The 26,460-nt window shown below is 39.4% G+C and overlaps 4 protein-coding genes across 8 annotated transcripts; 3 read left to right on the top strand and 1 right to left on the bottom strand.

Moving 5' to 3' along the window:
- The first annotated feature begins 1,314 nt into the window (after window positions 1-1,314).
- LOC131309826 (heat shock 70 kDa protein 15-like) lies at window positions 1,315-8,151 on the top strand. Of its 3 annotated transcripts, none has more exons than XM_058336470.1 (10): window positions 1,315-1,572; window positions 3,179-4,409; window positions 4,971-5,198; window positions 5,301-5,396; window positions 5,488-5,703; window positions 6,021-6,215; window positions 6,297-6,443; window positions 6,522-6,671; window positions 6,791-6,921; window positions 7,526-8,151. In XM_058336470.1, exons 2-10 carry the CDS (start codon window positions 3,240-3,242, stop codon window positions 7,719-7,721), a joined length of 2,529 nt encoding a protein of 842 aa, XP_058192453.1. In that variant the 5' UTR covers window positions 1,315-1,572; window positions 3,179-3,239; the 3' UTR covers window positions 7,722-8,151. The 3 variants fall into 3 exon arrangements, with proteins under 3 accessions (XP_058192453.1, XP_058192452.1, XP_058192454.1); XM_058336469.1 differs by having other exon boundaries at window positions 1,323-1,518; XM_058336471.1 differs by lacking the exons at window positions 4,971-5,198; window positions 5,301-5,396 and having other exon boundaries at window positions 1,355-1,518.
- Window positions 8,152-9,974: 1,823 nt separating this feature from the next.
- On the top strand, window positions 9,975-16,696 carry LOC131309822 (pentatricopeptide repeat-containing protein At3g16010). 3 transcript variants are annotated; one of them, XR_009195020.1, is made up of 5 exons: window positions 10,038-10,209; window positions 11,581-11,790; window positions 12,101-13,951; window positions 15,972-16,311; window positions 16,344-16,696. XR_009195020.1 is itself a non-coding variant. In XM_058336449.1 (4 exons), exons 2-3 carry the CDS (start codon window positions 11,691-11,693, stop codon window positions 13,939-13,941), a joined length of 1,941 nt encoding a protein of 646 aa, XP_058192432.1. In that variant the 5' UTR covers window positions 9,975-10,209; window positions 11,581-11,690; the 3' UTR covers window positions 13,942-13,951; window positions 15,972-16,696. The 3 variants fall into 3 exon arrangements, 2 of the variants coding, with proteins under 2 accessions (XP_058192432.1, XP_058192433.1); XM_058336449.1 differs by having other exon boundaries at window positions 9,975-10,209; window positions 15,972-16,696; XM_058336450.1 differs by having other exon boundaries at window positions 10,037-10,209; window positions 11,873-13,951; window positions 15,972-16,696.
- A 936-nt stretch (window positions 16,697-17,632) lies between these two features.
- Window positions 17,633-19,824, bottom strand: LOC131309823 (trihelix transcription factor ENAP1-like). The gene has a single exon (XM_058336451.1). The coding sequence runs from the start codon at window positions 18,998-19,000 to the stop codon at window positions 17,846-17,848; it is 1,155 nt and encodes a 384-aa protein (XP_058192434.1). The 5' UTR covers window positions 19,001-19,824; the 3' UTR covers window positions 17,633-17,845.
- Window positions 19,825-21,919: 2,095 nt separating this feature from the next.
- Window positions 21,920-26,442, top strand: LOC131309815 (MAR-binding filament-like protein 1-1). Its single transcript, XM_058336443.1, has 4 exons — window positions 21,920-22,213; window positions 23,765-23,808; window positions 23,951-24,091; window positions 24,523-26,442. Exons 1-4 carry the CDS (start codon window positions 21,964-21,966, stop codon window positions 26,242-26,244), a joined length of 2,157 nt encoding a protein of 718 aa, XP_058192426.1. The 5' UTR covers window positions 21,920-21,963; the 3' UTR covers window positions 26,245-26,442.
- The last annotated feature ends 18 nt before the right edge of the window (window positions 26,443-26,460 follow it).

Below are 26,460 nucleotides of genomic sequence, written 5' to 3'. Positions count from 1 at the left end.
GTGACTTTGAATTTGGATTAGATGGTTTAGAAGGAGTGGAGGTAGTTGGAGCAGAGTTGGGCAGTTCACCATTTTAATGAACTTGTGGAAGAGAAGGGAAAGGAAGGGGGGAAAATTAAGAGAGAAAATTGAGGAAAAGTTGGAGAAAAAATAGGAGGAAAGTTGTATTCATTTTGTTATTTTCCCTCCCTTTTCTATAGGAATCCAAACCAGGGAGGAGGAAATTTTTTAATTTTCCCTTCCTTTCACTTCTCTTTCACAAATTCCAAACAAAAGCACAAGTAATGAATGCATGGAGTTTCCGTACGTTGCCCTTTTCTTTGGTTTCGCCTTCTCCCAAGTTTGGTTTTGGGGCGAACGAATGCCTAATCGTGCTGCCCTTGAGCTAGGCGCAAGCTTGTTCTCTGATGCTTTGGCTGTCAACCAACATGGCAACATCCCAAGCACTACGGGATGGTCAACAAGTTCCCGATTAGGCTAGGCTTGCGACTCGCATGGCACTGTGGGCGAGAGATGAGAGTATCGATAGACAATGATTTTCATAGCTCTCTTATTGAAGTTTTATTTTTAGTTACTTTGACGGAGACTTATCAGGCTTGACATAGAGATTCTTCCCTATTTGAAAGTGGGATTTTCAAAAACAGTAGTACTTCGCCTCAAAATTGAATAGTGTTTTTCGCATGTGATTGAACAATGTTTTGGCTGAAGTTTAGTTTCATGTTTTCTTAGCCTGCACAAATGCAAAATTCTATGTGTCTGTTAGAGGTGTCAAATGTGTCGTGCCGTGCCGGCCCATTTAGCTTCGTATCGGCCCGTTTACTTAATCATGTCATGCCGTACCGGCTTTCAATCATTTTGTGCCGTGCTAACCCGTTTACTTAATCGTGCCGTGCCGTTTTTTAATTGTTTCATGTCATGTCCATGTCAACTCATCTCTAACCGAGTTTCGCCGGAAATTTTGTGTGTATAACAACTAACAACTGAGTATTTGTTGTGCCGTGCCTTTTCGTGTCCGTCAAGAATCGTGTCATGCCGTGACCGACCCACTTCCATGTCACGCCCGTTCCGTGCCCGTCTAGGACTATGCCGTGTTCTTCTCCATCATTTATAAAGATGCATCGCGAATGAAAAACAATACAGTATTACTTGTAGGGAAGATAGCTAAAGTAGGTGGTCCTATCAAGATAAAACCCAACAGTTAAAAAAAAATAAATAAAGATAAAGCCCAAGTGCCCAACCCCTTATTGAGCCCTAGCCCAGCCCACTGGCCCAGTCAATCATATATAGGCCAGCCCAGACCCACTGTCAAGATCTTTCTAGAAGCAGCAGTGTATCTCTCTAGACACCTCTGGCTACGCACTGAACCCCCTCACCTCTTGGACCTCAGAACAACTCCAAAGTATAAAATCCCCCAAATTACCTTCCCCCTTCTCTCTCCTCGGTACAGAATTCTCTACACCGTTCCACAGTCAGAGAGAGAAAGCGGGCTTTGTTTCCACAAGCCGGATCCACCGAAAGGTACAGCGATCTCACGAACCCTAGCACTTTCTCTATCTCACTCCTAGATCCGCCGTAAGCTACCTTAGATTCTTTCACTGTTTAATTGGTTGCAAAGATCCAGATGCATATATATTGGTATCTAGTTGCGAATTTGTCCAATGTTACTCTGGATGAAACACGTTATAGTCGTGATTTTTGTCGATGTGATTTGGAGATATAACGAGATTTTTTGTTGGTCGAGGCAAATTCTACCGCCTGAGCTATGCCTCGCATTCTTTTGTAACGAGGTTGAAGATGTGCAAGTTATGTCTGATTGGCGTCTGTTTTGTTTATGTTGGCTGGAATTTGTAGCCGTTGCTATTGTAGAAGATTGATTGTTTCGAATTTATCTTTGTTGTGTGTTTTTGGGGGCTCTGCTTAGACGAATCCTCAGGCAGTCAGACCAATTCGTTGGTACTCCGCGCTTTTTACGTGTACGAGGTAGTTACTGGGTCTAACAATTTAATTACTAACAACCAAAAAGGTGTGAGGAATGGCCGTTGAGATTCGAGTGATACCAGTAGCTGAGCTGTCCCCATTAGTTGTAGAAGATTTGTTTCTAACAACAGTGATGCAATAAAACATTCTAGTTTCCTTAAACAAAAAGAACAAGAATAAACTTTATTACTTGTAGGTTTTAGGAATGCATGCAGATGTACTTGTCACGTGTATTGTAAGTGCCCTGCATTTGATAAAATCTTTGATTTATTCCGAGACCTGGAGTTCCTGAAGGGGTGAGGAACTGAACTGTCGTTGAGATTCTAGAGCTGTCCCAATTAGTTGTAGAAGATTTGTTTCCACCTATAGTGATGGTGTTAGCACGTTTTAGTTTCCTTAAATGAAAAGGAAAACAATAAGTACTTGCTTTAGTGAACTGTATTAGTAGGTTTTAGGAATGCATGCAGATGTACTTGTTATGTGAATCATAAGTGCCCTACATGGCTACATTTAATAACTACTTTGATTTATTCCCGCAGTTCATAGAGCGTCTGGTGTAATCTTGGTTGGTTAAGTTCTATATTTGACAAATCTTGTTTGGGCTAATGCTAATTAGTTTATTCCCTTGCTAATTAGTTTATACCTGAATCGAGTTTGGCCTAAATTAAGTCATTGTCTTTAGTGTTGTCCTATATGAATTTTTGATAGAAGACTTGGTCAAGTTTCTTGGATTGATCATTTGTCTCGACAAGTGGAACCTAAAAAGTACTAACATATTATGACCAAAAGCATATTATTTTAACTGGGGACAAAATAGGTGTCTTGTGCTTCTTTAGGACTGTCTTATAAGAAATTTAGGACTGTCTTATACATTTTTTATGATTCCAAGTCGAAACAAAATATTAATCCTAGAAACTCCGACATAAAGCTAAAAAAATTCCACCCAAAGCCATTAATACCAACTGTCTTTAGGAATAATTAATTTAGTTCAAACCCACTCCTTCTAGAAAGGGAAGGGAGGGAGACAGAAGGAATCCTAAAGCACCAGTCATGCCGGTTTGGCGGTTACCCACGAGAATCCATTGAAAAGCTACCTAACATCGTGAATATATGGGGAGTTCTTTATTGAATTGTTATAGTTTTGGTATGACGCTTGAATCGGTGATGAATTTCTAGGATTAATTGACATTTTCTTTTTCAGGCCGATATCTTCCAAGGAGAAGATAGTGTGTGTGTGGCCAAGGAAAACTTTTTGTACCAAAATGAGTGTGGTTGGTTTTGACCTTGGGAATGAGAGCTGCGTTGTCGCCGTCGCAAGGCAAAGAGGAATTGATGTTGTACTCAATGATGAATCAAAACGGGAGACTCCTGCCATCGTATGCTTCGGTGAGAAACAGCGCTTCCTTGGGACTGCTGGGGCTGCATCCAGCATGATGAATCCAAAGAACACGATTTCTCAAATAAAGCGTCTGATTGGCCGCCAGTTCTCAGATCACGAGCTGCAACAAGATCTCAAAGCACTGCCTTTTACTGTTACCGAAGGCCCTGATGGATTCCCGTTAATTCATGCGTGGTATTTGGGGGAGTCAAGGACATTTACACCAACCCAATTATTGGCAATGGTGCTCTCTGATATGAAGAGCATAGCGGAGAAAAATTTAAATGCCGCAGTTGTTGATTGTTGTATTGGGATTCCTGTTTATTTCACTGACCTTCAAAGAAGAGCTGTCTTGGATGCAGCTACTATCGCTGGTTTGCACCCTCTCCGGTTACTTCATGAAACCACTGCTACTGCATTGGCATATGGGATTTACAAGACAGATTTGCCAGAGAATGACCAAATAAATGTCGCGTTTGTTGACATTGGCCATGCGAGTATGCAAGTTTGCATTGCTGGCTTCAAGAAAGGCCAGTTGAAGATATTGGCCCATTCGTTTGACCGGTCTTTGGGTGGCAGAGATTTTGATGAAGCTTTATTCCTATATTTTGCCGCAAAGTTCAAGGAAGAGTATAAGATTGACGTTTACCAGAACGCTAAGGCCTGTCTCCGGCTTCGCGCTGCTTGTGAAAAGCTTAAGAAAGTTCTTAGTGCAAACCCAGAGGCACCTTTGAATATAGAGTGCTTAATGGAAGAGAAGGATGTCAGGGGTTTCATCAAGAGGGAAGATTTTGAAAAAATAAGCATTCCCATTTTGGAACGGGTGGGGAAGCCACTGGAGAAGGCTCTCTCTGAAGCTGGCCTGACAGTTGAGAATATCCACTCCGTTGAGGTTGTTGGTTCAGGCTCTCGTGTTCCAGCCATTATCAGGATATTGACAGAGTTCTTTGGGAAGGAGCCTAGGCGTACAATGAATGCGAGTGAGTGTGTTGCCAAAGGCTGTGCTTTAGAGTGTGCAATCCTCAGTCCCACATTTAAAGTGCGGGAATTCCAGGTAGAGTATCATCTTGCTGTTTTATTAGCTTACTTTTGTTATTTTTCATCTGTTTATTGTCTTTATGTTGCTTTTGGCTTTTGATCCCTGTTTCTCTGCTGGAAAAGAATACGATGTGATGTTAGTGTTCTAAAAATTGGATTGTTCTAGCAGTGTGCCTTGGTTATTTAGTTGACGGGATAGTGAGGTCAATTTTACATCTGCACCAAATGGATTTTTAGCACGGTATCTGTCTTAATAAAAAAGTTTATGGTATTGTTGATAAAATTTTATCCACATCCTGTATTTTTGCTTAGATTCAGGGTATTCACTTTATTTGATCTGATAACCCTTTATTCGCTTTCTTTTCAGTAGTCCGTTTGTAACAGGACACACGCGCACATGCACACACACTCACAATCCTGCAAAAGAAACTCATTCAAACAATGCAGATGTTGCATATCTTGTTTTTTCATACGTAGTTAATTGCACATATCTTCTTGTACATTTTGTTGTTACTGAAGAGATTTGCATTAAACTTGTGCTATGGCATTGTGATGAAAATTTTTCTTCTGATTTAAGGTCAATGAGAGTTTCCCATTTCCCATTGTGTTGTCATGGAAAGGCGCTGCTCCAGATGCTCAGAATGGAGTTGCAGATAATCAACAAAGCACTATTGTTTTCCCCAAGGGGAATCCAATACCTAGCATAAAGGCTTTGACATTTTACAGATCAGGAACCTTTAGTGTTGATGTTCAATATGCTGATGTCAGTGAATTTCAGGCACCAGCAAAAATTAGCTCATATACGGTAAAAATTTCCGCTCAGTTAAGACTTTTCCTTCTTTGATTGGCTTGAATTTAGGATATGATTGTGCATGTAGACAATATACTTGACATAAATTGTGGACAGATTGGTCCTTTTCAATCCACGAAGAGTGAACGGGCAAAAGTGAAGGTGAAAGTTCGCCTAAATCTTCATGGAATTGTGTCCATTGACGCAGCAACAGTAAGTCTTAGCAACTGTATAAATAATTCTTATTGTGATTACGAATGAGTAGGAGATGAGTAATTTTGCAATATATTCTTTAAAAATTCAGCTTTTGGAAGAGGAGGAAGTTGAAGTTCCGGTTGTTAAAGAGCCAGCTAAAGAGGGTAATAAGATGGATACTGATGAAGCTTCAAGTGATGCTGTTCCAACGACTGAAAGTGATGTGAACATGCAAGATGCTAAAGGTGGTACTGATGTTCCTGGGGCTGAGAACGGTGCCCCAGATTCAGGGGACAATCCTGTCCAAATGGAAACAGATGCCAAGGTGAGTAGTAGACTTGCACTATTAATGAGCCACATTTGCATGCAGATACATATGGCTATTGTTCATATCTTATCTTCTGTTCATTATTATGGTTTTAGCTAAGTTGATTAAACCATTTTCATTGAGAAACTCCTCTAACTTAGGATATTTAGGGGGTTGGGAATGATGCAACTGGCATGCCTACTCTTCTGTTGCCTTATGTTTTATAGTTTTAACTTGGATGCATTTCTTATATATCGGTCCATAACCTAAGAATAAAGTCTGAACCTGAAATTGCTCTTTTATGCCAAAGTAAAGTTTAATTTTGTGGTGTGCAGGCTGAGGCTCCAAAGAAAAAGGTAAAGAAGACGATTATTCCTGTGGTCGAACATATTCATGGAGGAATGTGCCCCACAGATGTGCAAAAAGCAACAGAGAAGGAATTTGAAATGGCTTTGCAAGATCGAGTTATGGAAGAAACCAAAGATAAGAAGAATGCAGTGGAAGCCTATGTCTATGATATGAGAAACAAGGTACTAACACGGCCCATAATTAAATGATTCCATGGCAAGTGTGAATATTTTCAACTCAGCAGTTCTTTCTTTGTTTTCCAGCTTCACGGCAAATATCAAGAGTTTGTTACAGATCCAGAGAGGGAAGGGCTTACTGCTAAACTCCAGGAGGTGGAAGATTGGTTGTACGAGGATGGTGAGGATGAGACTAAAGGCGTCTATATTGCCAAACTTGAGGAGCTGAAGAAGGTCAGCTTTTGGTGATTTCATTGATTTACTTTAGTCACTTTTGTTATTAGTACCTGACATGCAATTCAACATCCGCAGCAAGGTGATCCCATCGAGGAGCGTTACAAGGAGTACACGGAGAGGGGACCGGTGATTGATCAACTTGTTTATTGCATCAATAGTTACAGGGATGCGGTAGTGTCAAACGATCCTAAGTTCAATCACATTGACTTGGCAGAAAAGCAGAAGGTTTGACATGATCTCTCTCTCTCTCTCTCTCTCTCTCTCTCTCTCTCTCTCTCTCTCTCTCCTGTAGACGCAGGGTTAAATTGATTGCTCTGTTGTCTTCAAATTTTATTGCTTTGTAGGTTTTGAATGAATGTGTTGAAGCTGAGGCTTGGTTGAGGGAGAAAAAGCAACATCAGGACTCACTGCCCAAGTATGCTACTCCAGCTCTCTTGTCTGCTGACTTGAGAAGGAAGGCTGAAGCACTCGATAGGTATATGTTGTTTGACATTGCTCGAAATGTGTCCTATCATTGTTGTTATATTCTCCTGGTATTCTGTTTGTCCCCCGAACTTCTTAATTTGACTGTGACAGACTGTCTCTGATCTCTTATCCAGTGGCTTTACCCTCTTATCCGATGGCATTTTAGCTAGATGACACATGTGCTATTCCAACTTCCATGGCTTACTCTAATTTGAGGAGCATCTTTGGTTCTGAAATCTAAGAGCATCCCCAGCACATACTTCATAGTTTACCATAAAAGTTCACTATGATACCTTCGCATTTTGAAGTGAGATTTTACAGTACACTCCAATCGACTCATCATATTTTTTTATTACTAGTTTTTTTGGGCGTGTACTGTTAAAGTGTGCTCAAAATGGACTTTTCAAATTTCAAATCGTTTTTCCAAGTATAATGTGATATTCTAAGTATGCTACCCGTATGTCAAGTTTGAGCATAGTATTTGAAGGTTAGTTTGGTGTTTGAACTTTGAAGCATTGCCCTATATCTCTAACTAAGCATGGGTCTTTACTCATGACATTTGTTTTTCCCCTAGATTTTATGCGGCTATTGACTTCTAGCATGTCTGCAAACAGGTTTGCAAGGCCAATAATGACGAAACCTAAGCCAGCCAAACCAGCTACTCCGGAAACTCCCACGCCAGCGCCACCTCAGGGTGGTGGCAATGGCACCACAAACACCGACCCTAATGAGAATGCTGGAGCTGCTAGTAGTGAGGCACCAGCAGCTGACGAAGAGCCAATGGATACCGAAAAGCCTGAGATTGCATAAATTAGTGACCTGTTTGTTAAAGTTTTGAATGCAGGCCGAAAGTTGGACGATGTGTTTTAAGTCGTCAGCCTAAGACTCTTTGATGGACCTGTACTTAAAAGGCTGTGGGGTATTTACTGGTGAGATTGTTTATTTCCTGTAAAGCCGTCCTACTGGTTCGATGGTTTGCAAATTTCCAACATTATATAGGATAGTTCTTTTAGAATCCAGTTTTCAAATGGATTTGTAAGAGAAACGTTAAAATTTCTGTTGTCCTTTTTGGTAGACCGGTTTCCTTTTAAGTGTCATTTGTCTCCCTTCCCTCCCTTTGTATCGAGGATCTATTATGGGATTCATCCTGTGTCTTTGTTTGATTTTCTCAAGTATACAACAATGATTATTATGGTTCTACCAGTATATTGAGCCTGGAATTTGATCCATTCCTGTTAAACGTGGACTGCTATGCTCTGGATTTGGATATTTATGTGGTGAAGACTCGGATGTGTATACAAGTACTTTTCGAGGTGAGCTGCTTTGGGTTATCAGTGTATCTGTGCCCATTTTTTTTGTATGCGTCCTACTTAAGTCTGGGGAACGTGTATGAAATGCTGAGTCAACAGATTTGTTATTAGATTGGGTCATCTTTTTCACAACTGGCTCGGTGGTGGTTCTGGGTATTTACTCGAATGTGTGGTGGTTCTCTCCAGTTTTGGGCTATAAGGCTATGAATTCCTCTCGTTTCCTGAGCTTGTGCGACGTTCATGCTGGTTTCTACTTGCTCGTCTGATATGAAGGCACGTCTTCAGACCAAAATGCATGGATAACAGGTCATCAATGTACGAGTGTTCGGATAATCTAGTGGGTTGGGACAAAGCCCCCTTAGAGCCAATCTTTTGCTCTGGCGTACAGATTTATTTACCGAACTTCTCACTATTCTGCATCGCGTATGTCCGGTTTTCGGTTGTCTGATGAACCAGTATTCCTTTTCACCAGTGATTGAAATCAATTGACAGAAACGAAGTTTTATAAGATGTGGAGTATAATCTAATCTAATCCAATGTCTGATCAACCAAACATGTCTATGTAACAAAAAAGGAGATGGGGATGGGCGTGTTTATAAGAGACCATCTGTTGAGTTGACAATGGTGCTGGCTCTAGACTCTTGACCCAGTTCAATGTGTAATAATTCAGTTTTTTGGCACTCTTGCTTGTGGGGGTTTTTGAATCACACAAATGTGAGAAGAGGTGGGGATCGGTTTGCTTGTGCATCTTGAGGCTTTTAAACCGGGTGGAACACGGACCTACCGTGAGCTGTCGATCGGAACCCATGGCCGAGCACGAGCTTTCGGAGTCCACCCTTGCCGCGAGATCATGTTTGTGCATAGGAGAAAGGCATGCAAGTCCGTCCTATACCTTGCTTAGGAATGACATGTATGTAAGACCATTTTCTAGTTTGGTCTCTTGTTTTATGGGGATTTGATTGCTTGATTGTAACTCTTTATGTGATCCCCTGTAATGGTCTCATTTATTAATGAAAATTACCGCTTCCTATTCAAGAAAATAAAAGTGGAGTGAGAGAAATTGTAGAGAAAATTTTAAGAAGTTGTTACTCAAATTTTTATTTGAGTTTTTTTTTTCTTTTCAATTCTTGTATTTTTCCTTTATAGGACTAGTTTCCATATACAGCAAAAATAATTTCTTCTGTTATTGTGTGTGCTTGGACAAAAATTAGTTTTTAGAAACGACAATATGTTTTATTGATGTCTAGCGATTTTTTCTGTTTAGGCTTGCTTTTAGAATTAATCATTTGTCGTTATGAGATGATTTGCAAAAACTAAAACACAATTATGAACAACAATTGTATGTGCAATAAAAGTTTAGAGAAATACTACATACACTACCTCACTACATTTTTTGTGAGGTCTATTTTGAGTCCCACAAAAATATGAAAAAATATTCATAAATTTTAAAATAATATTTTATAAGGCTCTGTAAAAAATCAGTTCCAGCGGATATAGGTAAGTATTTTTTCTAGATTCGTAGAGCTGATTTTTTATAAAGCTCCATAAAATAATATTTTAAAATTTATGGATATTTTTTGTATTTTGTGCGATTTGAAGTGAGTCCTACAAAAGATATAGTGGATAGTACATTGGAATAGAATGAGATAGTATATACTGCTATAAAATTTCTCAACACAAATTCTCACATACGTGGGCCCATGCTTGAATGGTCCTAGACGAGTGCTTTGAAGTTGTTTCCCTAGCCTAAATTCTCCCTTGCTTGACACAGGGTTCGAACGAAGGACCTTCCAATAAAAAGGAGAAACGAATTCCAACTTGTGAACTCAGTTTGCTAGGTGAACTCAAAGCAAGCCCCCCCCTCTCTCTCTCTCTCAGATGAACACAACTTACCACGTGTAATTTGTGATCGGCGTTTCCCTCCCGATGGACCTCTCGGCTGTGCAGTGACGGGGGTTTGATAAAGCCTGATTTCTCCGACATCTGTTGTATGATCTTCTTAAATACCCTCTCTTTTCTTTCTTTTCTTTTATTTTATTTTATCATTTTGGTCTGTATCACGACTGTGCCTCTATTTCATTGCCCAAAATTCTCTTCTGGGTATTTGTTTTTGTGAAATTTTGTCCCTTGTTTGAAGCATTTTTAACAGATGAGTGATACGCTTCTTTGTTTCGATGAAATGCCTCGCTGAATTGTGTTCTTGGATTTAGTAGTGCACAAATGTTGTTTTGGAATCTGCTCAGTTACGGCGCAACTGGACTAATCGTGGGGTCACTCTCACCGTCCTCTAGCGGGCCTGACTAAAACTGGGGCAAAGCCCATATGGAGTGACTGCATGAGAGTGGGTAACACTTGAGAGGTCTCAAACATGAGACGTAGCGAGGAGCAAACTCTATGTCCGAGACCTTGTCCGCCAAGCCAACCCTTGGGTTATGGATCTGCTAAATTCGCAAGAGGCGACTGACAAAATTCTGTTGTTCTGCAACATAGTCCTGTGATTGGGTTAATATTCTAATCTGTTTCTTCATAGAGGTATTTGTCAATTGGTAACACATTTCAGTTACCCCATTGGAACCAAGCACTTGGACATTCAACCTTTGCCGCACCAATTTAGTCAAGGCATGCAGTATAACTTGCCCATAGCAAAACCCCATGGTTTTATGTGTAGTTCTGTAAATTTTATTTTTACCTGTAAAAATGTAAAAATAGAAGTTGTGTGTGTATCACAGCCAAAGTTGCTATACTTTGATCAAGTTCAAATTGTATGGGATATGCATCCCAGTAAAGACCAAGAAATGAGGTATTGTAATAAAGGGTAGCACTAAGGGGAGGGGCAAAGAGGGTTAGACCAATTACCAATATAGACCTTAGAGGGGGTAGTTTGAAAGGACCCAAATGGATTGGCCTCAACTGAGCTCGATGGAGAAAATGGATTCATGTTGCCGACCCAAATTGATTGGCATGTTTGGTTTGGTTTGTTTTGATTTCATATGGCATGGTTATAATGGTGACAGTTTCTTGCTTGTTGAACCGGAAGCAAGTACTCTGCGACAACTTTGAGCCTACAAATTGTCTTACATAACTGTTTGCGTTTTGTTTCTAACCTTAATATTGCGAGTTTGAGCAAAAAGTTAAGTTGCGAATCTTGCAATAAAGAAAGTTCAGCTGATACTGAGTTTTTTACTTACTCTTCATAACCTGACTGATAAATGCTCTTCAAAAATGGGATTATGTTTTTTTCTGTGGTTAATGTTTGGTTTTCTTTCTGCGAGAAATTCTTCTCTCCCTATCTATTGTTTGGACTTTATCCAGCTTCCATCTTGTCAGTTTGTTAACATGACTTCACATTATGTTGACAGGTAAAATGATGCACATTACTTTCAAGCATTGGTGCGCTGTGCTATGAACTGTGCCCAACCATCCATGCCATACCTTGAACATTACTTAACATACTTCTAGCTGCATTGAAATGTACTTTAGGGGCTTCAGGAAAATGGTTGAAGGACCAATTGGTTCAAGGCGAGTAATATCAACGTTGCCTCATCTATGCAACAGAATTAAGCAGACAGGTAAGAGTTTCATCATCTGGTATTTTAATCTCAGTGCTTATACATTTGGATGACCATGTTTGGTATATTCATTCTGTTACAGTCCCTGTAGCTGCACCACTTCCAACATTTGTGTGTACGCATATGGCTGTCTGTATATGTCTCTGACTTTGTTTCTTCCTAAGCTGTTCTGTTTGGAAGTTGGAACAAATGCTGCATTTCCAAACAGGCACCCTACAGATTTTTTCCCTACCATATTGTTAGTTAATTTGGCTCCAGTTTGCATTAATGGAAAAAAATATTGGAAATTGAATGAATCTTAATCTGGCAGAAAGTGAAATTGTCCAAATGTTTCGGCTGTCAACTCCAAAGGGTGAAACACCAAACTTGCCCACAAATCGTTCAGTGTCACGAAAAAACCGATCTGTGAGGACACTGGATGAGAGATTCATAAGAATTTTGAAGATATTTAAGTGGGGGTCTGACGCAGAAAAGGCTTTGGAGGTGCTCATGTTGAAGGTGGATCATCGATTAGTTCGTGAGGTTTTGAAAATAGACGTTGAGACCAATGTTAAGATCCAGTTTTTCAGGTGGGCTGGGAAGAGAAGGAACTTTGAGCATGACTCTACTACCTACATGGCTCTAATTCGCTGTTTGGATGAAGCTGGACAAGTTGGAGAAATGTGGAAAGCAATCCAAGAAATGGTCCGGGGTACATGCCTCATAAGTCCAGTTGATCTATCTGAAATTGTGAAAATTATGGGCAAGGCTAAGATGGTGAACAAGGCACTCTCCATCTTTTACCAGATAAAAGCTCGCAAATGCAAACCAACTGCAAGCACTTACAACTCCATAATATTGATGCTAATGCAGGAAGGCCACCATGAGAAAGTCTATGAGCTTTACAATGAGATGTGCAATGAAGGTAACTGTTTCCCTGACACAGTTACATACAGTGCACTTATATCGACCCTTGGGAAATTGGGTCGCGAGGATTCTGCTATAAGGCTGTTTGATGAAATGAGAGAAAATGGATTACATCCTACGGCAAGAGTTTATACTACTTTAATGGGGATATACTTCAAGTTGGGTAGGGTTGAAAACGCTTTAGGATTGGTCCAGGAGATGAAAGAAAAGGGTTGCCCTCCAACTGTTTATACTTATACGGAAATCATAAAAGGACTTGGGAAAGCTCAGAGGGTTGAAGATGCGTACAGTATCTTCATGAACATGCTCAAAGAGGATTGTCAGCCAGATGTCGTGCTCATAAACAATGTAATTAACCTCTTAGGCAGAGCGGGCCGTTTGGCTGATGCCATCAAGCTATTTGAAGATATGGAATCACTGCACTGTACACCGAATGTGGTGACATATAATTCTGTTATTAAAGCTTTATTCGAATGCAAAGCTCCTACATCTGAGGCGGTTTCATTGTTTGAGAGAATGAAGTCAAACGGTGTAATTCCTAGCTCTTTTACTTACTCAATTCTTATCGATGGCTTTTGCAAGACTAATAGGGTAGAGAAAGCTTTGTTGTTGCTTGAGGAGATGGACGAAAAGGGTTTTCCTCCCTGTCCAGCTGCATATTGTAGCCTTATAAACACTCTGGGAAAAGCAAAAAGGTACGAAGCTGCAAATGAGCTATTTCAAGAACTCAAGGAGAATTGTGGATCTTCAAGTGCTAGGGTATATGCAGTGATGATCAAGCATTTTGGAAAGTGTGGGCGTCTCACAGATGCTGTAGATCTTTTTAATGAGATGAAGGGTCTTGGGTGCAGTCCTGATGTATATACATATAATGCACTCATGTCAGGGATGGTAAGGGGTGGAATGATAGATGAAGCTCATTCATTGCTTCGAACAATGGAAGGGAATGGTTGTGTTCCAGACTTGAATTCGCATAATATCATTCTCAATGGCTTCGCTAGGACTGGTGGCCCACAACGAGCAATGGAGATGTTAACGAAGATGAAGAATTCAAAGATGAAGCTGGATGCCGTCTCTTACAACACTGTCCTTGGCTGTCTTAGTCATGCTGGCATGTTTGAGGAGGCTGCAAAGCTGATGAAAGAGATGCACTTAAATGGTTTTGAATATGATCGGGTTACGTACTCTTCAATACTTGAGGCTGTAGGAAAGATTGATGAAGTTCGTGCACATACAACTCCATGAAAGAAAAACGGTACCATATTTATTCTCTATTAGTTGTGTTGTTTTATTCTTTAAGGCGCATTTCATTTGCACTGGAAGAATATACCATGTCCCTTGTGAAAGGTATCATAGTGAAGTTACCGGTGTGCCTTGTATAGAAGGGTGTTGATAGGTGCGTAAATACGCCTATTTTGCGCCACCTAACTTAAGCTTGTTATGTTCTTTTAATGCGCTACTTGGGGTTTCATACTTGTTAATTGTGTTTCAGGATCCTCAGAACCGACGGTTAACATTTGGAGCTAAAAGCACAAAATCATATTTAACGCAAAGCCGATCCCGATCCAATTGATCCAGAGACGACCAAATTATGTTGGATAACGAGAAGTACCCAATCAAATTCCTAGCTACCTTATGGAAATTTGAAGCATAAAGTTATATAGTCTCTGCACGTGATTTGTGGCTGGGAATTGGGCCATATATTTGCCATGATTTGTAACAAAATGGGAGAGTTTGGAAATTAAAGGTGGGCCCATTAATTATAATTTCTGGAAAAATACAATTCGGAAAGCGGCAACTATATATGGGAGAAAAGGGTTTTGTTTAGGACATCATATTTTCCCACGACAGAAACGGGAGAACGGTGGTGGCCATCAGGATACTTTTTCATCACGCGAAAACAGAGAACGGGGCAGCCATCACCACGCCTCGCGAATCACGGCCAAATCAACACAGGAGCTTTGGGTTTTATTCTTTTACTATTTATTAGAAAGCTTTCAGTTTGTTGTTCAATGGAGTTTTGTTCTTACATGATTATTTGTTCTCACTCCATGAACGGCTAATCTACTCGGCTAGGGTAATGAGGTGGTCTCTCCAAGTAGCATAGTTGTTTGATTCTAGGGTTTTATATTCAACTTGATTGTGTGATTTGATCGATTCATAACTTTTTATGAAGTTTGATATTTTTCTGACATTCGAATGTGTTTGTATCCATGGTTTCAAGCACTGTCATACAATGATTTTTAATATTTCAGGATAGGCTTTGAGATAGACTATACGACGTGAGACGGATCGTGCCGTTGGTTAAATCCAATGAGACGATTTGTGCCGTGTTGAGATAGCCTATACGGAGTGCGAATTTTGATTATCTTTTTGGGAATTATCGATAGGAATTGCTACCCTACGGTAATCTGGTTGAATGTTGAATATGAACACTAGGTTTCGAAACAATTGCGTTACAGAGGGAGACTGAATCGGAAACTCTAGTCCCATCTCTCATCAGTTTACAACTCCTTTAATCTGCTTTCTAGTTTAGTTTTAGTTTAATCAATCCAAATCAAAATCCAACTTCTCTTTACTTTCCAAATTAAATTAGAAATTAATTGAAACTACTGCAACTCAGCTTTTTACTCCCTGCGGACGATTCTGGACTTAACCACTGTTCTTCGGAATACTAGTTAATTCCTTGGTTTTATAAATTATATTTTTGGTGCGAAAACGACAGACCAGGTGTTAATCCGTATCCTAATGCTACGTGGAGCAAAATGTGTCACTTTGTTCCTTGTTTCCTAGTATTTCCCTATTGTAGCTTTGAAGGTTTATGCTTATTTTTTAGGACTATCCATCGAGTCATTATATTTCCATATATGAGATTTGAGGTTTAGCCACATCATGGCTGCTTCAAATAAACTAAAGAGTGGCTACGGTTTTTAAAAATATTTAAATGTCTTGGCCGGAACATCTTGATCACGTAAACTAATGTCACAAGTATGGGGAACATACTTAAGTTTCCATCTACCTTGATATGGATGGTGTTCCGTAAGTTCGTACAATATGCACAAAAAATGTGGATGCCCCTTGGTTGGATGTAAAAAGAAAGAACCTTTCCATACTTTTGACTTCAATGATAAGTTGACTAAATGTGAAGGAGAGAGAGTGTGTGAACTTGTTATCTTTGCAAGATAATTCCTGAATGAACGTTATATAAGGCTGATTGTGTTCATGTTGTCAAAATACTTTCATGGTAACAGATTCTTTTTTCTTCATTTTCTCAGGTAGAAATAAGGTTCCGTTTCCTTCGCTCCAAAAGAGAATGTTGTCCCCTTGAAAGCCCAGAGGAGATCTACTGCATAAAACTTCACCTTGAATAGAGAAATGTTCAAGAGAGTGCCATATATTTCGGGCCAGCCTTGGTTGTTTTGACTGACAAAGATGATGTTGGCTGCTCACACGAGAGTGCATAACTATGTGAAGGGTGAAGTTGCAGGCGAAGCGGGATGGAAGTAATGGTGAAAGATTGCACCAGAATTCACTCTGAAGAACATGGAGCTCTTAATTCTCCGCTACCCGTGGTGAAAGGCCTTCCAAGTATCAGAGTTTATTCTAATGAGGATTGTTCAGAGGCTCGTAGATATTGAATTGCCAAGGTGCAGGAATTTTGAAGAATTTCACGGGTCAGCCTATCCATCCAAGTGCTAGAACTCGCTGATGAACAAAAGAAAAAGTGCTAGAACTCCTGAAGGATTTAAAAATGAGGCACCAAATTCGTCTCCCAGTTCATGGGAGATGGGTATTCGATAAAAAAAAAAAAAAACCAGGCTTTCTTATGGCTACTCCCAACATATTGTAATGTGGTCATCGACAGGAGTTACAGAATATACGTGAAAAAAGGGTAATACTAACTTCCTGAGCAAAGTTTTATTGGCAAGGGAAATTGGTGTATTGTTTGCGCTACTTTGTTTAAGCTTGGGTTGGGATATAAGCTAATGGAAACAATGCCCTCATCTCTGTATCGCTCCAATTTTTATCAGACGCATTTTGTTATTTCTTGGAAGGAATGATGTCACCGGAGGTTACTTGCACTAACAATCAATGTTTCCCCATCACATATTGTGTATGTTTTTTTGTACTTGCAATGTACTCTCTCTCTCTCTCTCTCTGGATTGACTTGAATATTAGTGAATATTTGGCGAAGGTCCTCAAAAAACCCCTAGGGACTGCCGGACTGCTCCTTGAAGCCAAATGCACTTTAACGAAATACACACCAGAAAAAGGCCCAAAATCAGACATTACAATTGCACAAGGGAAGAAAGCCAGTAACAACAAAATCTTTAAAGTAAACTACCATAGCAAACATCTGCCTCTTTCTGTCTAAGACATGCAGTGGATGTCCCGTGTTGTACGATCAGGATATCACATGACCAACTCACCACAAGAAAATAAACGATTTTGTGCATGAACTGTAGTCGATGATGATGAAAAGATGAAGATCAATGCACTACATAAGCATTCGATCACTTCCGCGAGATCTTCCACTTTATGAGGCAAACACATTTTCAATGCAGCAAAGAGTACTCGTCAAGAAAAGAAAACAAGAGATGAATGAACACTCATCCAAACTAGTGAAACAAGGTTACTCTCGGTGGTCAACAGACCTGTGGAGTGGACATCAAGCAAATGAGCGATTGATGATTTCCACTTCAGATATCAGGCGTGCACATTCTCAGTGCAGCAAAAGAGTAATCGGTCAAGAAAAAGAAGGCAAGCAAAGGAGCAAATAGCAATTGATGATTTCGATACGAGATATCAGGTATGCCCACTCTCAATGCACCAAGAAGAGTAATCAGTCGAGAGGAAAGCGAGCATAGTTTGGGTGAAACATCGAAAGGAAGATAAAAACAAAACACAATCCTGATTGGACGTTGGACAAGGCGCATACGGAAACCGAAGAGTACCTCATTATGTCTCATAAAACAAAAAACTACAACCAACAAAGTAGCAGTGCCACTATTAAAGGAATGCTAATTGACCTACCTAATATATCCAGATACATTCATCCTGGAGATTTTATTACCTAGTAATTTTAGAACCAAAAAGGAATATGGTGTACCATCCCGCACAGCGGAATAATACGAGGCTCTGATACATATCAATCGCTGATAGTCTCGGCGGACAGATCGTTCTCCTCGTCGTCATCACCTTGTCTTATTTTCGCAATCTCGGCATGGGCTCTCTCTAGAATCTTCCTTTTCTGCACTTCCAAATCTCTTTGGAAATCCATCCTCATCTTTTCCAGTTCAACCATCTGCTGTCTTTTCCTATTTTCAATCTTCTCGTATATGTCGCTGAACTTGTGAATAGAATCCGCAAGCAATCTGAAGGAAGCCCCATCAGATCTCTCCCTTCCCATTTTAACCCTCTTGGGCGGAAGTCCATCCGAATCATCCCCAGATTCTGAATTTACTGGGCTATCCCTCATTTCATCCAATCCACTCGCACGATTCAAAGAGACGTTAGGGTTCGTGAAAACATACTCCCCTGAGTCCACCCCACACGAGAGTCCTGTTTGTTTTGACGACATTAACAAATCCATTTTACTGAAGTAAACCCATCTTCCGGTCACGCCTTTGCTCTCACCCAACTTAGCCTTCTCCTTCTTGTATTTTTTCTTCAACGTATCCAAACGGTTTCTACACTGAGTGTCTGTCCTCACTATTTTTGAGTTTTGGTTTACTTTTTCAGCAACCTCTTGCCACTCTTCAGACCGGAGACTCTTTCCCCCGTGTTTAAGAAACCTTTCACCCCAAGCGTCTAACAAAACAAACGTCTCATCTTCAGTCCAATCAGAGAGTGAATTCCGCCCACCAACTGAAGGCTTTGAGGTGGATGGATCTACCACTGGAGGTGCAGCCACTCGAGGAGCGAATTCGTAACTTGATAACAAACTCTTTAACTTCCGCTTTTTTCGGTGCCTTCCTAAATCAACGTCTTTTATTCCTTCGCTTTCACCATTTTGTTCGTTTTCATCCTCGTCGTCATTCTCATTATAACCCTCATCCTCGTTGTCATCATTACCCTCATCATCATCATTTCCAAATTTGGCCATTTGTCTACTATCATTAGCCTCATTATTATCATCTCCCTCTTCATCAACATCTTCTTCATCAGCATAGTCATCATCATCACCATATAAATATTGATCACCGACTTGTTCGGGATAAGATAGATCCCGAACGGGAAGCTTGGGCCTTTGAGGCGACCTATAAAGGCTCCGATAACTCGTATCATCATCAGAGTCGTCCATTTAAGCACAATTCAGGGTCAACAAACTCCAAAGACAAGAAACACACACAACCCAAGTCTCTATCACAAACCACTTCAATGTACCAAATACTGAAGCATAAATAACCCAAAGTTTCAAATCCCAAATACCAACATTCAGTTCAAAATCACCAATTTTCACCTTTCTATTAGCAACTAGGTCGCAGAAAAAGAACTGCCCATTAACCTTCACTCTAAAGAAGAAAAAACTAAATCCCAAAAAAACCCAAGTTCGAACCCATAATACCCAAATTTTCTGCTTCAAATTCTGAGAAAAACAACACCCTTATCACAAGCTACAAGAAAATAAAATCGGTACAGTAAAAACCAACCTGGCTCCAAATCACCAATAACTCCAACTAATAGAATCATCAGTAACACCAAGAAAATCCAAGAATTCAGTACTCAAGAAGAAACAAATGAGCAACTTCACCTTTTTTCTGTAGAACGAAATACCCAGACATATAAAACCCGTAATTCTTACCTCAAATAACAAAAAGTCTCGAACTTTGAGTGTACCCAACACCGAAGAGGCAGGCAAAACCCCAGATCATATTTCTGTAAAGCCTAAAAGTAACGATTTTTATGCTAAATTGAAGACGAGTGAGAGAGGATATTGGGTCGGATTTCCACATGTGAAACCCTAATTTCAGAGGCAAGTTTGACCCTTTTTCGGGGGTTTTTGGCTTTCGGGAGAAGGTAAAGAGGAAGTGCAACCTGGACGGTACGCATCTAGTGGATGGATTGGAAAAGTAGCTGAGCCATGCTAACGTCCGCCGGTTTTCGGGTCCCACCTGTTCTTGGGTCTGGATGTAGCTGGAGTGTCCCAAAAAACATTAAAACTTGGGGAGGGTGAGTTATTTACTGTTTTACCCCTTCTTCTATTTTTCTTTTTTCTTGGGTGCTGCTATTCGCAGCCTTTTATTTTCTCCCGTAGCCTACTACATTTCGGTAAATGGTTGTTGAAAATCATAAATAACATTTCGGTAAATTGCTGTTGAAAACAAGATTATATTTCGGTAACTACATGTCGAAAATATGTTCAACTTTCGGTAAACAACTGCCGAACATGCATTTTCGGTAAACATCTGTTGAAAAAAATATTATATTTCAGTAATTGGATGCTGAAAATATATCTCAATTTCGGTAACTAACTGTCGAGTATAATTGAAAAATTTTAATGGGCTATGGAAGTAAATAGAGGGTTCCGAATAGCAGCGCCCTTTTTCTTTTTTGCCTGTAGGATTAGTAAGTTAAATAGCATATTAGTATGAAGTTAGATTGCAGTATGACGACCCTAATCGGAACCGATAGACATAATTTAACATTTCCTAGTTGGTGGGAATGCCTTTGGTCACTTCATGGGAGAAAAGCTTCATTAGTAGCCCCTTTTTATTTATTTGGCTTATTCTATTCACTTAAATGCGACACTCATAGAACACGAGACTTATTTTATAAGTGAGTATGATAAGTTTGAAATAAATTAATTATTGTTTAGTGTAATTTATTTTTGTAGCATTTGGTTAAATTCTTTGGATTAATCAATTGTACGATGAGAGCAATCGAGAAAGTATTCTAATAGAAATCGATGGTGGAAAAAGTTTAGATAAGACAATTCTGAAGACGCTCAAGACACATCTTTCAAACTTCTTTATCTTTAGTAACTTTTTTTTTGGCTTTTGATCAAAATTGTTTAAAGTTTAGCATCTCAAAATGAACAAGTAATTTAGATACATAACGTGAATTTGACAAATATTCAAAGTGGACAACACAATAATCAGTTCTCTAAATTAAGGTCGCAATGACTTAACTGCAACAACGAAGGACAAAATTAGTTTTTCTTGTGAGGAATTTAGTTCAAAAACTTTAATTGAAATCTATATTATTCAAGATTGACTCAATTAAAATTTATATTTGAAAGCAGTAACCTGATAAACAAGTTATAAAAATTATTTTCGAAAATAGTGACCTGATTAACAATTTAATTATCTTAAATAATATTATAAATTCCAATTAAAATTTTAGAAACGAAAACACATCACTTATCTTGGTATCTGCGATGCTTCTCTCTCCATCTCATGCCATGGATGGATCATTTATCCTAGGATAACAAAGTAAGTTTTTTCCCTGACCTGGCATGCTCCTATTGGTGGAGCTGCAATGTAATTAGAGGCCATGTTCCAGCTTACGTGGATAACGTTTTATGAGAATGCCTCCAATTCAATACAAATTACAGGATTGCCATGAATAATGCTAACCAAAGGTCCCTTGTCTTTTAAAGTACAAAGAAGGAGCCCTCAGTATTCAAGAAAACAAAGAACTAAGACGGTAGGAGAAGGGGTTAATATAAGTTGGTTGAGAAAGGGCAATAGATTAAACTTGATACATTGGACGTACCATCAAACATGTTGTACGTTAAGTTTAAAATTAGTTGTACATATAAATTACTCATTATAAATGCTTACGGAAGCTCACTAAAAAAATCTAGATTTACCTATGCAAACTTCCAATGTGATATGAAAAAACAAGAAGCTCAAGAAAACATGAAAAGCTCTACGCAGTCGGTAGGATATCCTTGTTACGACAAAGCATTTCACGGTTTACTCCTTTTTACAAGAAAAGAAAGAACCAAACTTCCATGGTAGTTATGCATAACGTCATAAAAAACCACGAGGAGCTTAACTGTGCATTTTACTAATTCAAAAAAGGAAGTTATGTGGTGACACAATTGAACGTCCGAGGGTTAATACGAACATAGCTCAAAGGACAGGGGGTCAAAGTGAAGTTTTCTTAGGATTTTTCTTCTGAAGGGTTATTGTATCATCGAAAAGAGGGTATATAGGTCTATTCAAGTCACAGCCATGGAGGCCCAAAAAAGCAAAAAAACAGGGGAGAGCGAGAGACCAGAGTGGGTGCTTGAGAATCACTCAAAAATCTAGAAAAGCAATGATCTTTGAAATGGGGAGTTCTTGGTTTTCGCACTCTCCCTCCCCATCGTCTTCCCCTTTATTAAACTCTTCGCAATCTCTTCTCCCCTACTCTTTCCCAAGATATGGAAGAAAGAACAGAACAGCCAAGGTTTTTATGCATCGTGACAGCCCAACCGACAGCGTTTTCTCGAAGAGGAGAGCTATCCTCTTTCTGGGTATTTCAGTTGTTCCCTTTCTTCAATTAAAGGCTACCGAAGCTCTTGAAGGTCAGTTGGTTTTTTGGGTATTTACTTGATTCTTTCCCAGACTCAGTGGTTGGAATTTACAGCGAAATTAAATTACTACTATCTTTTTGTTTAAAATTGATGAATCTCATGAGATGGGTTTTATTTTACAATATTGAACCTTTCTTCTTCTTCAAGATTACTGTTGTTGGGATGGCCATGATTGGATAAGTTTTTGTTCTTTTATCAAAATTCGTTGGGCGCGCATAAGCTGGCACGTACACGTACACCTGGTTAGAAAAAGACAAAACCCGTTCGGTTAACATTAAATAAATGTCTTTGCTAGTAGTTCTAAATTTAATTGAAATCAACATAAATGTGGATTCAAAGATTTTGGTTTGTAGCACAGTTAGACGGACCTATATGGACATTTCTATTTCTATCGGAAGAAAAAGGCGTGTTGTTGGGCCGTTCGTGGGTCCTTCTCGAATCCACATGATCGGAACTTGTTCATCTTTTAGAGCTAACCATGCAAAAAACAATCCTGCACTCTGGATCGAACCCGCTTATCTCAAGATAAATGTGTTTCCATTATTTGTTTATTGGTATGATATCCAATCAATATGATTTTTGGCATGGATGATGTACTCGATCAGTCCTAAAAGATGAACAGTTCCGAAAATTGAAGTGGGTTTGAGAAGTCCTCGCAAATGGCCCAAGGACTGGACTGACTGAAGAGGAGCTAGTTCGTTTTGGATTATATCATTACTGTGGTTATTCTCCAATTCAATATTTGCTCTAGTATTGGCTGATCAGTCATTGTAAGTACGTGATTGATGAGATAGATGCTTTCTGATATGCATGTAGAATGAGAAGAGAATTGGATTATGTGAAGTATGTTGTATTGAATTGGTTTGATGCTACCCAATACAGTCATATATTAAAGAGCTTCCCAAAGTGAATTGAGGCTTAGAATGCAACAAGGAAATGCTCTCGTTTTTCATTATTCTTTTTCTCCTTTTGGTAGAATCACATTTATCAACTTTCACTAAGCTGAGGAAACTTTGTTTTGACTCTTCTGGGTTTCAAGAATCCAGGAATGAGTCGAATGACCCTTTTCCTGTCCACCCCACTCATTTGATACCTTAAATAGTTAAATGTGATTTGAGAGCAGTGGCACGTGAATCAAAGAATGTCAATTTTCGTAATTTAATCCAGCTTAACTGACAAATCTTCTACCCAAAGACCTAGTAAATGCTCAAGTCTCCCTAAGTAGATTGATGGAAACATATTTTTACTTTGACGGTTTTCTCATGGAGTAGGAACAAGAGCAAAACCGTTTGTTCACCTTATTCCCCCCACTGTTATTGGGTCTATGGTTTAAGTCTTTAGGCTTGTGATTCTTAATTTCTTATCAGAATGAGTTATTTCTTTTCCTTCTCACCGTATCACCTAACAAGATTTGTCTACCTTTTGTTTGTAGCAATTTTTATCAAAACGTTCATAACCCAATTGAGAATAATAGGTTGTATGTTAAATTCTTATGCCATCTCAATGATCTCATTTTCTTTGCCTTAATCAATTTCATTGCAGGAGGACCTGAAATACAGACAGCAGAGCAGAAACAAAAATCAGAGGTCTGAATCGCTGCCAAACTTGATCTGAAAGAGTTTGGAACGAATTTGTTGTTTCTGTTTTCACACGATTAGTTGCAGTTGAAATCTTCTATATGGATTGTTTCACAGTTTCAGTTAAACAAGAAAATATTTTTTGGTACAGCAAACAGTTCAAGGAGATACACCACAGAATCCCTTTCTCTCTGTTCTGAATGGACTCGGAATATTCAGTTCTGGCGTGCTTGGTGCACTCTATGCATTGGCTAGGAAGGAAAAAATCGCTACTGAAGCAACGATAGAATCGGTAAACAATACTCCATTTGGTTCTCTTAATCTGTTTCCTCAGCCAGAAGAGATTTGACTTTCTTGATAAGGCTTTGCCTGATAGGTGATTAGCAAATAGAAATTTTCTGAACTTGTTCCGAGTATATGAATATTACGAAGTTGAACTCTTCTGGGACTAAAACTGTTGCAATCTATTTCCCTGTATACCAATTACTCCCTTAAAAGTATATAGGAAACCTGTAATTTCACATTAGGCACTCGTTTCTCCCACATTTTTGCTTAATCTTATTGTAGGAGAGAAAACCTCAGAAAGTTTCATGTAGGAAATTTTCCTGCAGGTTGTTTAATCTCAAATGGGTTTCGCCCTTTTGCAATATTAGCACCCTTTCCTATTCCAAAGTTAGAATATTATTGTGATACACATATCTTGTTTACTGGTTGGCTGCGCAGATGACAAAAAAGCTGAATGAGAAAGAAGTGGCGATTGTTTCGCTGGAGAAGAGCTTTGAGCTGAAGCTGCTAAACGAGAAGGATGAACGAAACAAACAACTTAAAAAAGCAAATGAAGAGCAGCAGTCTTTGATGAACCAATTGAAATCGGCAAACAGTACAATAACAGGACTTGGGAAGGAGCTACAAAGTGAGAAAAAACTAGTTGAGGATCTAAAAATCCAAATAGAGAATCTTCAAAGCAATCTCTCAAAGGCTGGGGAAGACAAGAAGGAACTAGAAGAGAAGATGAAGAAGAAGCTTAACTCGATTGAAGTACTGCATGAAAAGATAACGTTGCTCAGTTCGGAGATCAAGGACAAAGAAGAAACTCTTTCTAAACTCAATTCCTCACTTGCTGAAAAAGAATCAGAGCTTAAGAAATTGAAGTCTACCTTCGAGAAAACCAAGAATGAACTAGTGGGAGCAAATACAGAAATGAGTAGATTGAAACTAGAGATTCTGAAAAGTGGAAAAGAGCTGGAATTGAAGAATACGGCTGTCAATGATTTGAATGCTCAAGTGGGTTCTTTGACTGTTGAGAGAGATGATTCTATCAGGAAATTCAAAGCTATTCAGAAGGAGTACACTGATCTGAAGTCATCTTCCTTAGAAAAGGCTGCTGCAGATGCCAAGCTTTTGGGAGAAAAAGACTACACGATTCACCAGCTTAAGGAAAAGATAGATGTTGCTTCAAAGGAAGTGAGTGAAAACCAAGTCTTAGTTGCCAATTTGACCCGAGAACGGGATGATATGAGGAAATCTCTCGATCTTGAATTGAACAATGTGAAGAATTTGAAAAGTGAGCTCCAAATTACACAAGAAGCTCTTGGGAAGTCAAGCAACGAGGTTTCTGATCTGGCAAAACAATTACAGCATTCAAGAAGTCTGTGCTCTAGCCTTGAGTCCGAGATTTCCAGGGTTACGGCTGAGTTTTCCGAAGCTAAGAATTCTTTTGACCGGAACCTTGTTGAGGCAAAACGCAGTGCAGAAGTGTTATCTAGTGGGCTTGCATCAGCAAAAGAGGCTCAGAAGAAAACAAAAGATGAGCTGAAAATCGTGTCTCGTGATTTGGCAGCTGCTGTAGAAAATCGCAATAGCCTAAAGAAGGAATTAGTGGACGCGTACAAGAGAGCAGAAAGTGCAGCCCACGATTTGAAAGAAGAAAAGAAGGTTGTTACCTCTTTGACCGAAGAATTACAAGCTTTGGAGAAACAGATTTCAGAACACAAAGAATCTCAAAAGTCTCTCGAAATAGATTTGGAAGAGGCTACCAAGTCGCTTGCCGAGATGAATTCAAAAGCGATGGTAATTGCTAGAGATTTAGAGACGGCGAAATCTCACATTTCAAGCCTTGAAGAGGAGAAAGATGTGATTTATAATTCCCTTTCTGAGCAGAAACGGCTTTCTCAGGAAGAAAGAGAAAGCATGGAAGATGCACATAACATTGTGATGAAGCTTGGGAAAGAAAGGGAGGTGCTGGAGAAGAGAGGGAAGAAACTCGAAGAGGAACTGGCATTTGCTAAAGGTGAGATATTGAGATTGAGGAGTCTCGTAAATTCTTCGAAACCTATTGTGAATCATCGGGTTGAGGAAAAAATTGAAGCGGGGGCAAATGCCGCGGTTTCTGTGAAGAAAAGTGGTAGGAGGAGAAAGGGAGTTCCCCAACAAGATAATTCATAGTACAATACCGGGATTGCTGCCTATATTATTTGCTGGGTTTTTTTCCCATTTGTAGAAATGTGACCAAAAATCACAGAGGTTGAGGAAATTAGTTTTGTATGTACTGAATCTTCACAAGTTAGTAGTTCAACTTTCTGCTATGAGTGTATAACTGTATATTATCAACTTGAGGAATGTACTGCATTTTTTTTTGTTACAGGAGTCATGCAGTGACTG

Source organism: Rhododendron vialii, chromosome 12a (assembly GCF_030253575.1).
Source record: "Rhododendron vialii isolate Sample 1 chromosome 12a, ASM3025357v1".
Lineage (NCBI taxonomy): Eukaryota > Viridiplantae > Streptophyta > Magnoliopsida > Ericales > Ericaceae > Rhododendron > Rhododendron vialii.
Note: the sequence above shows the minus strand (reverse complement) of the source record. Positions and strands in the feature narration are given on the sequence as shown.